The following is a 15,181-nucleotide window of genomic DNA, read 5'->3' on the forward strand; positions in this document are numbered from 1 at the left end:
TTTCTTATATGTTTAAAAATATTTATTTATACAAATTTTAAATATAAATTACATATTTAAATTTGTATATATAATTTATTATAAATTCTAATTATAATAATAAAAATTTATCCCGTGAAATACAAATGTTAAAATAATAATAAAATGAAGAAATAAAAGTAAAATATTTACTTTCCAGGAAAAAAAAAAAAATTAAACTCGCAAATGTGCAGGGTCCGTTAATATAGTTTCAGGAAAACTCCAATCACCCATTGAAATTGAAATGAAACAAATATTAGCGAAACGATAAAGCAGGACAAAGACAAGTAGATGACGTGTCTCACACGGGAAGCATGAGAGGCATCGGCAGTTTGCCACTCGAACACGCGTTGTTCAGTCCATGGACACATACATCCAACGATTTCCCTTTCCCGCCGAGTAAGACAACCATTCCACTCCCACACTAAAATTCTGTTATTTCCTTCCTTCATATTCACCTTCTCCATCCCAATAACCAACCCATGATATCACTCTCACTCTCTCCATGCCCTTGAAAAGCATTATCCGGCGGAGGCTTCTGTCTCTGCTCCAGCCATGGCTCCGAGAAGAGCCTCATCTCGATCTCCACTTAGGGTTCCTCCGCTCTCTCGCCGTTCTCACCAACCTCCGCTTCGACGTTTCCGTTCTCAATCACCTCTTCCACGCTCCCGCCTTCTTGTTCTTCAAGGACCTCACTATCGAACGCGTCACGCTTCGATTCTCCACCTGGTTCCCCCCGGCCTTCACAATCGAACTTCACGGCCTGCGCATCGTGCAATCGTTCGAGTAATCAAACAGTCACACCACGAAACGCTATCAGCTTTTATTTATTTATTTTATTTTTCCGTTCCTTAACTGATGATTACTGTTTGGTTTTGGAGGAAACCGGAAGCGGAGGAATGCGTGAGGAGGTTGCGAAATTCGAAGTATGATTATTCGGATTATCTCAGAAAGAATCTCTCGGCGCTTGATCCTGAGGTAACGAATGCACTTCTTCGAGTCTGAATTTACGATTCACACTGAGGTAGATGATGAGTGTTGCTAGTTGGTGAGGTTCTTTGTTAGTCTAGTAACGGATTTTCTCACATTAATAATGAGATTAAAAAATAATAGATGTGATTTTTATCGGTTACTATATCTGGTAGGATGGTACATTGACCTGTTTGATACTATTATTAAGTTATTTAGTGGAATGATTACTTAAAGTCACTTGTTTGATGAGTTTTGTTATGTGATTGCTTTTAATGCTTCAGGATACTCTGGTGAATGCTAAGATAATAGTTGTTTGGAGCAGAGTAGAGAGAACTAATGAACACAAATTAAAGAAAACAAAAACTAATAAAACGAGTCATCCTTTTTTTACTCTGACAACAGACTGTGGAGAACTAGGTTTCGAAATAATTGGATAGAAAATAGGCTTCTAAACATATATAAAGCTGTTTTTCAAATGATCAATCAAGAGATCCGTACTGATTTGCATATTAGTGAACCTTTTTTTCTGTAGAACGGTATTCTAAAAAGTAGATGTAAAATAATGGAAAAATACTTCTACTTGGATTTATTGAATGTGGAAGATTGTGGCCATCTCCATCTCATGTTTTAACTTTTAACCGTTTGTATTTTATACCTATTTATAATGAGGGAATACTACTAGAATAGGGAGAACCACTTGGTACTCAGTTGGTAGATTTGTGGAAAATGGGAAAAATGTGCTTTTTGATTGATATCTGTTCTGAATCCTAATAGAAAGGCCTACCTAGGCTGATAATTGGTTTTTGCTTCCCCATACAGACTCAATTTGTAAACATAATGTCATCATGGCGATACTGTTACCAGTTACCTTTTGTATGAATTGTAGGGCTGTTCACTGCATCAGATTTTGGAAAGGATCTTATTTTCTGTACCTGAGAAAAAAGATTTTACAACATCTTTTTGGAATTTTACTCTGAAAAATTGTCATCTAGTGGCACATGGCATTCACGTTGAGGTTCAATTGCCAGTCTTAAATGATGAATTTGTGTGTTTTGGGGAAATAAAGGAGTTTAGTGCAAGATCTAAATATCTGGATCAAAAATGTCTTCTCAGAGGTTTTCTTAGTACAATTCTTATTCCAATGAAACACAGTTCTCTTATATTGAAAGGCATTGGATTCAAGGTCAGAATATGTGGAAAAAATTCCATAGACCATGTTGTGCTTTCTTCTGATGTGCAAATTTTCACCAAGTTCAGAGATCTTAAGCTGGCAAATTGCACTCTCTGTTTTCCAGAACTAGCGTTTTCATTCTCTCCAAATGGCATTTCTGTATGTCTACTTTTTCACAAATTGCTATCTAATAAGTACAATCAATCTAGAAGTGCTAGAGAATTATGGAGAATAGCAGCAAGCAGAATTGGCCATGTGGCTGTAACTTCTAGGTTGTCATTGCAGGGATTAGTTGGGGTTATAGGTCAATGGATACACTATGTCAATGCTTATGAGAGTATTTTGCTATTAATTGGATATTCTACTGGCAATTCATGGAAAAAGTCGATTTCTAAAGTGTCTCGTAACAAACTGATTTTAAGTTCTGCTAGATGCCATTGGGAGTTGATCTCTGACATTGAGAAAAAGTTGTCTGTTGAAGCCATATCACTTGCAAGGAGAATAGCTCGTCATAGAGCAGCATTGAAAATTTCAATTAATTGTCATGAGGAATCTATCACGACAAAAAATATTATTCGTCCTTTTCTTTTTATACTGGCATTTATGTGGAAAGTGGTCTCTACAATTATCCATTGCCTAGCAAATATCTTTTCTCAGAAAAAAATAGTGCAAGATCCAGATATTGATGGATGTTGTTTGGAAAGTCTTATTGAAGACCCTTGTCAAAGTAGTTGTTTTATGCTGAACTTTGGGAAAATCATAATGACAGTTTCCCAAACCAATGAAATTCATCCATTCATATATCAAAAGTTACAATCACTTTCTGGGATTGTATGCTCAGATTTCCTTTCGATATGTTTTTGTATTGATGCTTTGTTATTAGTATCTGTTGAAGATATTTTTGAACAGAGAGTCTTTCTATCATGTGGGCAAATGAAGGTTGAATCTGCACCTTTGACTATGTCAGCAGAAGAATGCACAGAAAATTCACTTAGTTCAGCTAAAGGAAATGGGAAGGAAAGTATTAATAATATGGAATCAATTATGTGGGTTGAACCTGCTCAAATATTTCTCCTTTCAGAAATTGATGCAGGCCAGGCTGAATATTCTCATGATTCTCATATTGAAAGCTTTATGGAAAAGTTGTCTGTGAGTTGGAAAGGAATTTGCAGAAAGTTGAATGAAGATGAGATCGAGTATTCTGAATATCCATGCCTTGTCTCTAAGGTTGAGATATCTTCCACGTACCCAGACCATAAGAATCCATATTTTGGGTTTTGTGAATGTGGTTTAATGCTAGGGAAATTAAATTTAGTTTTGACTCATTCTTCAGTATCATCGCTGTGTCTAATTCTTAGTCAGATCCAACATGCTATTTTCTGGGAGGACAGGAAGGAAGCGTCCATTGCTTCAAATTTTGTGGACAAAGCAGAAATTTCATGGGTTAATAAATATGACTGTTATTCCAAAGAAATGATTATGACCTTGCTTCAAAAGCTTCCAGAGAAACACATTCATTTTGGAGTATTTGTTGATGGTCCTTCTGTTAGATTTTCACATAGAAGGGAGGCCAATCGTGGTGGTGAAAACACTGATGACATTATCAATCAGGATAATTTTGACCTCACTTTTGATTTCAATGAGATTGAAGTGGTTGTTGGTTCACCTTCTTCATTTGTTATGGCACAATTGACAGGTCAATTGGGTCATGACAATGCCAAAGCAGAATGTGTTAAGTTGGAGTCTCGGGAAATTGAAATTCTAAAACCAAATAATGATAAATATGTATCCTCAGGAAAAGTTTCAATTGGTTCCTACCTTCATCTAAAGGGAGCAAATGCTTATTTAGAGAAGTCTGAAGAAAACCATCAGATTAAACTTTTTATATTGAAGCCAGTTTCTGTCAAGATATTGTCCTTTAGGTAGGATCTTTGCTACAGGCTGGTACTTTATTTTCATTATCCACTACCTCCATTTTATGATGACAGTCTCTTACAGTTGTTCTTATATATTTTTGAATCTTATTTCTTTCCTCCCTGCTTTATCTCTCTTATCCTTAACATTTTAATTTTTGGTTTGAATTAAGTTTAAATAATGTTGAGGCCTTTTTTATTGTGTGCTTGTGTATCATTAGCTCTGATAAATTGATGTGTGGTGACTAACATATTGGTCACTATGGTGACTTAATTTGGTTAGGCCTGGTTTTGGCCTGCTAGATGGGAGCTCCAAACCTGTACTTATTTACGAGGAATGCATAACTGCTACATATTACTGACTGGCATACTTAGACACAACTGCTACATAATTGTTCTGCAGAATTGAATACATAACTACTACATATTCATCCTGGTTAATTAGATACTGTATTTCTGCATTATTAAACACATAACTGTCCTTGATAACTGCAACATGGAAGAGTTTAAAATTCTACATCCCATGTCCCCTCGTTCCAAATAAGTGGTTTACTACACTCTTGAGAGTTGAGTCCACTCATTTGGTTTGTTTGGAGAAGCATTCAATTTGTTTCCCTAGGAGGTCTTTTTCTCATCATTTTTCAAGGATTTTAGTAGAAAGGAGAATAAGTTACTTTTAAATATGTTCTTTCAGCAGTGATGTGGTAAATTTAGTGGGTGCGAAAAGCCAAAAATTTTACTACTTGTTTATTTATGTAATATGCTTGTTTTCTTGGCATACTTCTCATTTTTTTACAAGGCAGTTTTGTTGTTCAATATAAATAGGATAGGTTAACTCTTTCTAACTGAATTTTTTTTTGAGAAAATAGCCAATTAGGTCCCTGAAATTGTAAGTGGCCCTCACTTTAGTCCTTAGATTTAACAAAATTAAAAATAAGTCCCCGAAATTGATACCAGTTAGTTAATTTAATCCCTAAATGGATGTCCCTTATTTATCATTGTTAGTGGTACTTACATGGCACGTTAAGTGACAATGTTCTTGCCACATGGTTCCACATCATGTGAACAACCAAAATAATAATTTAAAGAATATTCATCTTCACACATCACTCTTTTGTATTTGCCCATTCTCCGATCTACGCCTGAACTACATGGACGACCTCTTCAAGTCTGTGACCTGACCATGAAGACCATCAACAATGTTTGGAAGGAGATTGTCACTAGTAACCACAACCACAATGCTGACAACTATGGCAACAAATTTGGGAGTATTAGGAGATGACTGTCGAGGATTTCCATCGCCACTCTCTCTGTTGCCTTTCTTCCCGCCACACCTCTTCCAACCTTAACTCTCAACCCCACTCTCATCCTTTGCTCCACATACAATGACCATGTATGACCGGAACCCCATGCGCCATGCTCTCCACTCCATGGAGTTCCCTTCACAATGAAGCAATTCCTACACAAAATCTATTTGTTACTCCAAACTCAAACCCCCATTCCATAGTTGGAATCTCTTTAGTTGCTGGGGGTATCTTACATGATTGATGTTAATATTTTTATTTTTTTTGGATTCTGTTGTTCCTTGTTGAGTTAACTATTACTTATTTATTTATATTTATTAGATTTTAGGTTTTCTTCTAGACTTATAGGTTTACACATTTGAGCTTTGCCTTTTTTGGTGTGTTCTTAGAATTTTATTAGAAATTTTTGGATTGTTTGGAATAAGGAAAGCACAATTGCATATTCGTTCTAATTACGGAAAGTTTAACTTGCACATATTATTCACCATAAAACTTGGACCCTAGTTAGTGTGGGTTTGATTCAGTAATGATAATCTTGGTACCTTAAATAACTTATAGATTCCAATTGATAGGATAAAAAGATTGAATAGAATGAAAGAATTTAGGCGTGAGCCTTGTAGATTATTCAACAATTCTCCGAATCAATACAACCAACGAGATTAAAATGAGGTATTTGAGAGATCTCTACTATCCTACAACTTCTGTTATAATTGTCTACCCCTACTAACTCATTTCCTTTCACTATTTAAAGACTATCCAGTTCCAGTTGTGTCCCCCCCTCTATGTCTTGTGTACACCCTTTTAACCATCTGTCTCCTATCAATACTCCCCCCTAAAACTTTCACCTTGCCCTCAAGGTGAAAATCTAGAATTGATGTTGCATATTTGCAACTGTTTCCCATGAATTGTCACAATCAGGAGTTGAGCCTACATCCCAAACAATCTCCTCATTCTTTTCATCACCATCTTCCATAATCATGATATTAGGCATTTTGTTTATGCATACATGTGTAGGCAAATACTTCTCATTACATGTAAAACAAAGACCTTTCCTCATCTTTACATGATACTCCTCATCAGGAAGTCGCCTAGAGCCATTGGAAACTTTTCTCCTCTCTTCTGCACTTGCTTTGTGTTGTATTCTCTCTGTTAAGAATCTTAGATATCATCTTATCTTGATTTTAAATATAGTATGTAGAGATGATATCTTAGAGATTATAGGAATTCATATCTTTTATATTCATGTGTAATCTATGAAATAAATCTATATAAACATTCATTCGGTGTGTATTGAAACACATTGTTTCAATCAATTATTCTTCTCTATTCTTTGATTCTTAACACCCTTCTTGTTCCATCCATCAATTGATTGAAGCCTACCAGTTTTGTTGTATGCAAGCAACCTAGAATTAATGCGACCTTCTATTGGTTAACTTGTTTTCTAACTTCCCCCACCTTGATTATGGAATTGGGTACTGTGTTGTAAATACCCACTCTTCTTGTCGCTGATTCCATTCCTTTCATCAATTAGTAATGCAATGTTTGTCATCTACTTCAATGAAGACGACCTACGAATCCTCACCTCTGCTCGAATCTCCTCATTGAGACCATTGACAAAATCCCACTCATGTACTTTGGCTGGTTGATCTTTAATGGGCCTACCAATACCTCAAATTGCCTCCTATATTCCCTAACAGTGCCTTCTTGATTTATCCCTAGAAGAATTTCAAATGAATTCTCCACCATTGTTGGTTGAGATCTTTTCAAGATTGCTTCTTTAAACTCCTTCCATGTAAGATTCTTGGTGCAAGAGTCCCACCATTGTAACCAAGAAAGTGCCTCCCCTTCCATTGCTACTAGAACAACTTCCATTTTTTCTTGTTCATTGATGTTTCTCGGGCAAAAGTACCTCTCAATTCGTTCTATCCAACTTGGTGCATCTTCTCCTTCAAAAATGGGTAATTCCATTTTTTTTGAATTTTTCAGCAATCTCTGAACTCGTTGATATGTAATTGGAATTGCCGTTGCCTCCGTGGTTCAAGTTTCCCCATGTGTTTCCTCCAAGATTAGCACTATTGTTTCTGTTTGCCCCTGGACTAGGGTTACCTTCACGATTACTCAATATCTCACAAATTCTTTGTAACAACTGATCTTCCATTTGTTGCAGTGAAGCTTGTCTTCTTCCCTCTAATTCATGAAGTTCTTGTTCCAACGTTTCAATTCTTGCATCCATCTTTTGGCGAACCATGAATTTCGTGGTTGGATTGTTCTGCTCAGATACCAGTTGATAGATTCCAATTGATAGGATAGAAAGATTGAATAAAATGAAAGAATTCGAGCGTGAACCTTCTAGATTATTCAGCAATTCCCTTGATCAATATAGCCAAAGAGATTACAATGAGGTATTCAAGAGACCTCTACTGTCCTACAACTTCTGTTATAACTGTCTACCCCTACTAACTTCCTTCCTTTTACTATTGTAGCAGATGAACTTTTTTTTTTTTTTTCTTTCATTTTGGTTCTGTGATGTGGAACCATGTGGCAGGACAACTGGCATTTAACGTGCCAAGTAAGCGTGGCTAATGGTGTTAAGTAATAGACATCTGTTTTGGACTAAATTGGGTAACAAAGATCAATTTTGAGGACTTTTTTTTTTTTTTTTTTTTAATTTCCTTAATTCAAAGGACTAAAGTGACAGTTACAATTTCAGGGACTAAATTGGTCATTTACTCCCCTTTTTTAAATTTTTTTTTTTCCTCTTACTGAAGTTAGTTTTAGTTAGCTGATGTTTCTTTCAGTTTCTGGTTCATATAATCAGGGAAAGCCATAAATAGCTGAACTGTCACATAGCTGAACTGTCACAATTGTAACACTAGGGATGACAAATATACCCGTACTCGCAGGATAATACCGGAACCCGTCCTAACTTTGACGAGAAATATCCGGTTTGACCGGGTACGGATACGGGTAAAACCCAATATATTAAATCGGGTACGGGTACAGGTATGTACTTACCGGCCTCGTACCCGTATCCGTTCCCATTTTTAATTTAATTCTCACTTTCAATTTAATTATATTAAAGAATTTTAATATTTTTTTATGTGTGATTATTTATTATAATATGAGATAGAGAAATAACCTAATTATAATTATAATATAATAAAAAAATAATTTAAAAATATCATATTTTTTTACAAAAAATAAAAAATAAAAAAATTGACGGGTACGGGTATGGGTACGGGTATACCCTATGAAACACTGATACTTCAATTTGCTTCACGTATCCATATCCGATACGTATCCGACACGTACTCTTAGATACTTCACCGATACGTGTCAATGAAGTATCCTAACTTTTGAAAATATTATGAAAATTTTATTCAATTCCGATACTCTCAGATACTTCACCGATACTTATTGGTGATACGTATCGATAAAGTATTCAAATTTTTGAAAAATTATGAAATATCCATTACAGCTAAATAAGATATATAAACATGTTTAATATAGAAACATAGAAATATTGGTCCTTGATGAACTGTAAATGAAAATTGTCTTCTATATAGATAATTTTAAGAAAAGAATAAAATTGGTAATATTATTTCTATTTGTAAATAATAAAAAGTAATTTATGATGAAATGGTTTATAATTATTTTTAGTAATGTACAATAAGTATGTTTTTAATTTGGATTTGCAAAATAGCAATTATATATTTAATGTTTATGAACTTTGATCAAAATTACAAGTACACAATTATTATATTGTATGGACATTGATATATATGACGACACGTATCTTACAAGTATTGTATCTTATATATTTTAAAATAATCATATCGCCGTATCGTATCAATGCATCATAGGGTATACCCGATACCCGACGGGAACAGGGATGGGGATGAAAATCATATACCCGACGGGTACGGTACGGGGATGTGGATGAGTTTGACTCGTGGGAATGGGAACGGGTATCATGAAACCCTTACCCGACCTGCTCCTTTGCCATCCCTAATTGTAACCAACTGATTCATTTATCCAGATTCAGTTTTCAGTTGCAAATTTAGTAACTCTCTCTGAAAGTCTCCTACGTGTAAGGTAGTTAAGAAACAGGTGGCTATTTGTTGTGGATAATCTGTATGTTGTTCTTGGTGAATATTGGTTGTGTCCTTCTGACTTGGAGTAGTTTCGAATGTGTTTTAAATTTTAAGGGTTTAAAAAATAAAATAAAATGAAAAGGCTAGAACTTTGTGGCAGATTGCCATCAATGTTATTCTTTGGTAATGCATGTACACGTTTTAAGGGTTTTTGATTGCTCTTACATTTGTTCAGGATAGTTTGTGTTTATAGTCGCTCTTTTTTTTTGAGTGTTGGTTTTGATTTCCATATGATCTATGTCTTTATTATTCCATATTTTTATTTTTATTATTCTTGCTAAGTTACCATTTTAATGTGTTCAGATTCTGATTGTATTATCCCTAAAATCAAGGGATCCCATCATTGTTATAATTTATTTCTTATCATTTATAAATAAAGGGTTGAACATTAAGATTATTCTGAGTCTGATATTCAAGTTTTTGTTTTAGTTTAATTTTAAGGAGGACTTCTTATCTTTCTCCCTCGTCATTTCCCTCTTATAAAATTCTCCTGTATTTATATATTTTAAATGGAACACATAAGTCCTGTTGTATATCCATTTAGAAAGTTTGAAACTCCTAAGGTCAGATATTTCGTTTGGATAGTGGCAATTAATAAGGTTAATGCCAATAGTTTGTTGAAGATTCATAGGCCTCTCTATTTCATCTAGTACCCATGTTACAGAACTGGACTAGAATTGAAGTAGAAGGATGGAATCTATGTTGTTTGAACTCAGTTCTGAATTGGTATAAACTTGATGATGAACAGAAATCAAGAACAACATCCAACATGGAATACAAACTTTCTCACTCCATGTATTTGAGAGACTTAGGTTCTCCTCACCTTTCTCCAAAACAATTGATACCCCCTCTCCTCCCACAAAATCTCTGTGATTTCCTTTTAACCAATTTTAGTTGTATGACAACTAACTAAACTTTTACTGCTATTGTGTGTCATTTCTGTTAGATAATCTTAAATTTTAGAGATATCCGAGTTAGTTTATCTGTTTTATTTGTTTCAGTTTAGATAAGATAGTTTTTGATAAGATTTGTTTTGATAAAATATTTTGTTATCTTCTTGTTAATTTGGTACGTTGTATAATGGCTATTTAAAGGTAATCTCTTATTCAATAAAAAATACAGTGAGTTGCTACGTTCACCCACAACATTAGTATTACTTCGTCTCTCTTATTTTCTACAAATTGGTATCAGAGCTTTATGCTCTGAGTGCCGAGTGTGAGAGGAAAACAGTATGCGCCTGTGAAGGGGAAGAAAGAAGAAAGAGAGAGTAATGGCGAAGGTTGTTAATGGAATGACCGTACCACAACTGTCAAAGAAAACCAATTATGATAATTGGTGTTTACAGATGAAGACCCTGTTGGGTTCCCAAAGTCTATGGGACATAGTGGAGAAGGGGTTCCAAGAACCCGAGGAGGACGAAGACCAATCTGTGGCTTAGATTGCCGCATTGGAAAAGACACGAGTGAAGGACAAATCGGCTTTGTATTTTTTGTACAATGCCGTGGATGAGTCAGGTTTCGAGAAGATTGCAAACGCTACATCTTCAAAGGAAACATGGAAGATCTTGGAGGTTGCGCATAGAGGTAACCACCGTGTCAGACAGATCCGACTTCAAACTCTCCGAGGAGAGTTTGAGTGTTTGAAGATGGAGGATAAGGAACAAGTATCCGAGTACATAACTCGGGTGGAGAAGTTGGCTAACCAACTCGGAAGGAATGGGGAGCCAATGCCAGCAAGTAGAATTGTGGAGAAAATCTTGAGATCATTAACAGATGATTTCGAGAGTATTGCATGCGTAATTGAGGAGTCAAAGGACTTGTCAGTTCTCTCAGTGGAAGAGCTCGCTGGGTCACTCGAAGCCCACGAACAAAGGAGGAGGAAGATGAAGGGTACTCTTGATCAAGCATTACAGGCGCAACTTGATTTGAATGAAACTCGGAACACCCAGGGCCGAAGATCAAGTGGACAAGGACGAGGTGATCAAGGACGAGGCAAAGGACGAGGTGATCAAGGACGAGGTAGAGGACGAGGTGATCATGGAGGTGGACAAGGACGAGGTGATCGTAGCCAAGGAAGTCAGCCAAGGTCGGAGGTGGAATGTTATAAGTGTGGCAAACTCGGCCACTACGCAAAGGAATGCAGATCGGCAAATTGCTACAATTGTGGCAAATACGGTCACATAGTAAAGTATTGCCGAGCTAAAAGCCGAAGTGAAAAGAAAGAGAAGAATCTTCTCACAGAAGAAGAGGACGAGAAAGCAGGAATTTTGATGATGATGCAGAGCTCGGAGACCAAGCTACGTCCGAGTTGTGCCTCCGAGGTTTAGCTAAACTTGAGTTGCGTGGAGAGATCAGTAGTTGAGCTTCCAAGCTCAGATGAGAAGTCAGAAGCCGAGCTTGATTCGGGTTGCTTAAACAACTCGGTCTAGTATTTGGACACTGGAGCGAGCAATCATATGTGTGGAGAAGAAAGTTTTTTCAACGAACTCATCAAGGTGAAGGCTGGATTCGTGTCATTTGGGGATGATTCCAAGGTGGCGGTAAAAGGGCATGGAACCATCAAGCTTATGCAGAAGGATGGACGAGTTGGAGAAATAAGGAATGTCTACTATGTTCCCGAGCTTAAGAGTAACATCTTAAGCATGGGACAGATGATGGAGAAAGGCAACTCGGTTCTGATGAAGGATCGAGTGCTTTATTTGAAGGACAAACATGATCGTTTAATAACCCGAGTAAAGATTATTGGAGTACAGTTTTACTCCTTTATTGTTACTTTCGGTTATTATAGATAATTAGGTTATCTTTCTGTTATTATAGATAATCAGGTTATCTTTCGGTTATTATAGATAATTAGGTTATTATAGACCAATCTTAATTGGCTCTATAAAACCTGTCTTGTACTCTGTTTTTCAGTAGTTAATGAATTACATTCTTTGCCTATTGCAAATCTTCTCTCATCTCTCTCTCTCTCTCTCTCTCTCTCTCTTACTCTCTCTCACATATAATTCCTTTATGGTATCATAGAGCTTCTTGATCCCCTTCTTCTTCTTCTCTCCGTTTCCGCTCGTCCAACATCTCCCTATGGCTGAATCTGACTCTACAATGAATTCTTCCCCACCACCACCGCCTCCTCCACCAATTCATGCTAACCCAGTCAACACCGTCCCGCCCAAGAATCCTCCCGCTAACACCCATCCGTCTCTCACCTTCTCTCACACCATCTCCGAAAAGCTTGACACCAAGAACTATCTTCTTTGGTGTCAACAGGTTGAACCCGTCATCAAAGGTCACCGTCTTCACCATTATCTTGTCAACCCCCAAATTCCTCAAAAATTTGCAACGCTTGCTGACCGAGATGCTGGTCACATCTCTGAATCCTATCTTGCCTGGGAACAGCAAGATCAATTGCTACTATCTTGGCTACAGTCCTCCATGTCTAAAGACATGCTTACACGAGTCATTGGTTGCAAGTCCTCCTTCCAGCTTTGGGACAAAATTCACACCTACTTCCACTCTCATATGAATGCCAAAGCCCGCCAATTGCGCAATGAACTTCGCAGCACCACCCTTGACAATCTGTCCATCTCTGAATATGTGCTTCGAATTCAAACCCTAGTTGATGCCCTCACAGCCATAGGCGACTCAGTTTCTCCAAAGGAACATCTTGATATAATTCTTGAAGGTCTTCCCGAAGAATACGAATCCACCGTGTCTCTAATTAGTAGCCGTTTTGACCTTCTAACCATTGATGAAGTCGAGACCTTGCTCCTTGGCCATGAATCCCGTCTTGACAAATTCAAGAAGAAAGCCGCTGCCTCCATTAATGTCACCACTGCCGTCACTGAACCTGACCCATCTGCCACAAACCCACAAGCACACCTTACTCATCAAAACAATCAGTCTGGCCCTTCTCATCGTCGAGGGGGTCGTACCAATTCTCGTGGTGGTCGTTTCTCCAATTGGGCAGGACGTGGTCGAGGCAGATTCGCTGGGTACCAATGTCAAGTCTGCCACAGGTATGGACATGTTGCCTCTGCTTGCTATTATCGTTTTGATGAAACCTATGTCCCATCCTCACCCCTTGAAGCACCCGCGTACCCCTCCAACAACCAACATACAAACCCAGGCGCATGGTACAACAATCAACCTACCTTGTCTTCTCCTTATCAGCATGGAATTCTTGGACCTAGACCTCAATTTACTCCTCAAGTCCAATTCACCTCCACCCAGCCACAACCTCAAGCCATGATTGCATCATCCTCCTCTTCCAGCAACAACAATTGGTATCCGGATTCTGGGGCATCAAATCATGTTACCAATGTTTCTCAAAATATTCATCAATTCACTCCTTTTGAAGGACCCGATCAAATCCATGTTGGCAATGGACAAGGGCTTCACATTAACTCCACAGGTGTTACCACTTTTCATTCTCCAATCAACCCTAAGTTTCAATTTGCTCTAAACAATCTTCTATTTGTACCATCCATCACAAAAAATCTAATCAGTGTTAGCCAATTCTCCAAGGACAATTCTGTATATTTTGAATTTCACCCCCACATTTGCTTGGTCAAATCACAGGACACTAATGAAGTTCTTCTCCAAGGCTCGGTTGGTTCAGATGGCCTGTACAAGTTCCCTGCACTCCTTCCTAATCCCAGTACGCAATCTGTCCAGCAACAGCAACTGGCCAGAATTTTTTCTGTCAATACTGCAGCAACAAGCCCTGTTTCCTTTGCCACTTGGCACTCTAGATTAGGACATCCCAATGTTGATGTAATGAAACATGTTTCACGGAACTACAACATTCAACTTGTGAGCAATAATAAATCAAATTTCTGCACTCCTTGTTGTCTTGGTAAATCCCACAGATTACCTTCCAATCTGTCCAGAACTATTTACAATACACCCTTTGATTTAGTATACAGCGATTTGTGGGGACCTGCTCCGGTTACGTCAACTTGTGGATATCAATACTATGTAACTTTTGTCGATGCTCACACACGCTTTACATGGATCTACCTTCTCAAGTCTAAAGCTCAAACCTTTAATGTTTTCAAACAATTTCACGCTATGGTTAAAAATCAATATCACCACCCAATCAAAGCTTTGCAAACTGATTGGGGTGGTGAGTATCGTTCCTTCACTACTTATTTGAATGAAGTTGGAATTCAACACCGTCTAATCTGTCCACACACTCACCATCAGAATGGAGTTGCTGAAAGAAAACACAGACACATTGTTGAACTTGGTCTCACGTTGATGGCTCAAGCTGAATTACCTATGCAGTTCTGGGATCACTCCTTTCTCACTGCCGTTTATCTCATCAATAGACTCCCCTCCTCATCTATTCAAAATGTTGTCCCTTATCATAAGCTCTTCCATCAACCACCAGATTATCTCTCTCTTAGAATCTTTGGTTGCTCCTGCTTCCCACATCTTCGGCCCTACAACAAACACAAACTTCAATTCCGATCCCAAGAATGCGTTTTTCTTGGTTACTCTACCTCTCACAAAGGTTACAAATGCCTTGCTGCTGATGGACGTCTCTACATCTCCAAAGATGTAGTGTTTAATGAAACTAAATTTCCCTACAAGGATCTTTTCTCCTCTTCCAAGGCTAGTGACTCCCAACTTCCTATTTCAGTTCCTC

At 37.4% G+C, this 15,181-nt stretch overlaps 1 protein-coding gene across 1 annotated transcript in view; it reads left to right on the forward strand.

Moving 5' to 3' along the window:
- Positions 1–295: 295 nt before the first annotated feature.
- The window catches only part of LOC109789553 (vacuolar protein sorting-associated protein, putative (DUF1162)), a 70,084-nt gene continuing 55,198 nt past the window's right edge, over positions 296–15,181 (forward strand). The window contains 3 exon segments of the mRNA XM_083068391.1: positions 296–804; positions 900–996; positions 1,877–4,083. Of these exon segments, the coding sequence (XP_082924517.1) occupies positions 524–804; positions 900–996; positions 1,877–4,083 (2,585 nt within the window). The 5' untranslated portion in view covers positions 296–523.

Source organism: Cajanus cajan, chromosome 2, assembly GCF_000230855.2.
Source record: "Cajanus cajan strain Asha chromosome 2, NIPB_CcT2T_4, whole genome shotgun sequence".
Lineage (NCBI taxonomy): Eukaryota > Viridiplantae > Streptophyta > Magnoliopsida > Fabales > Fabaceae > Cajanus > Cajanus cajan.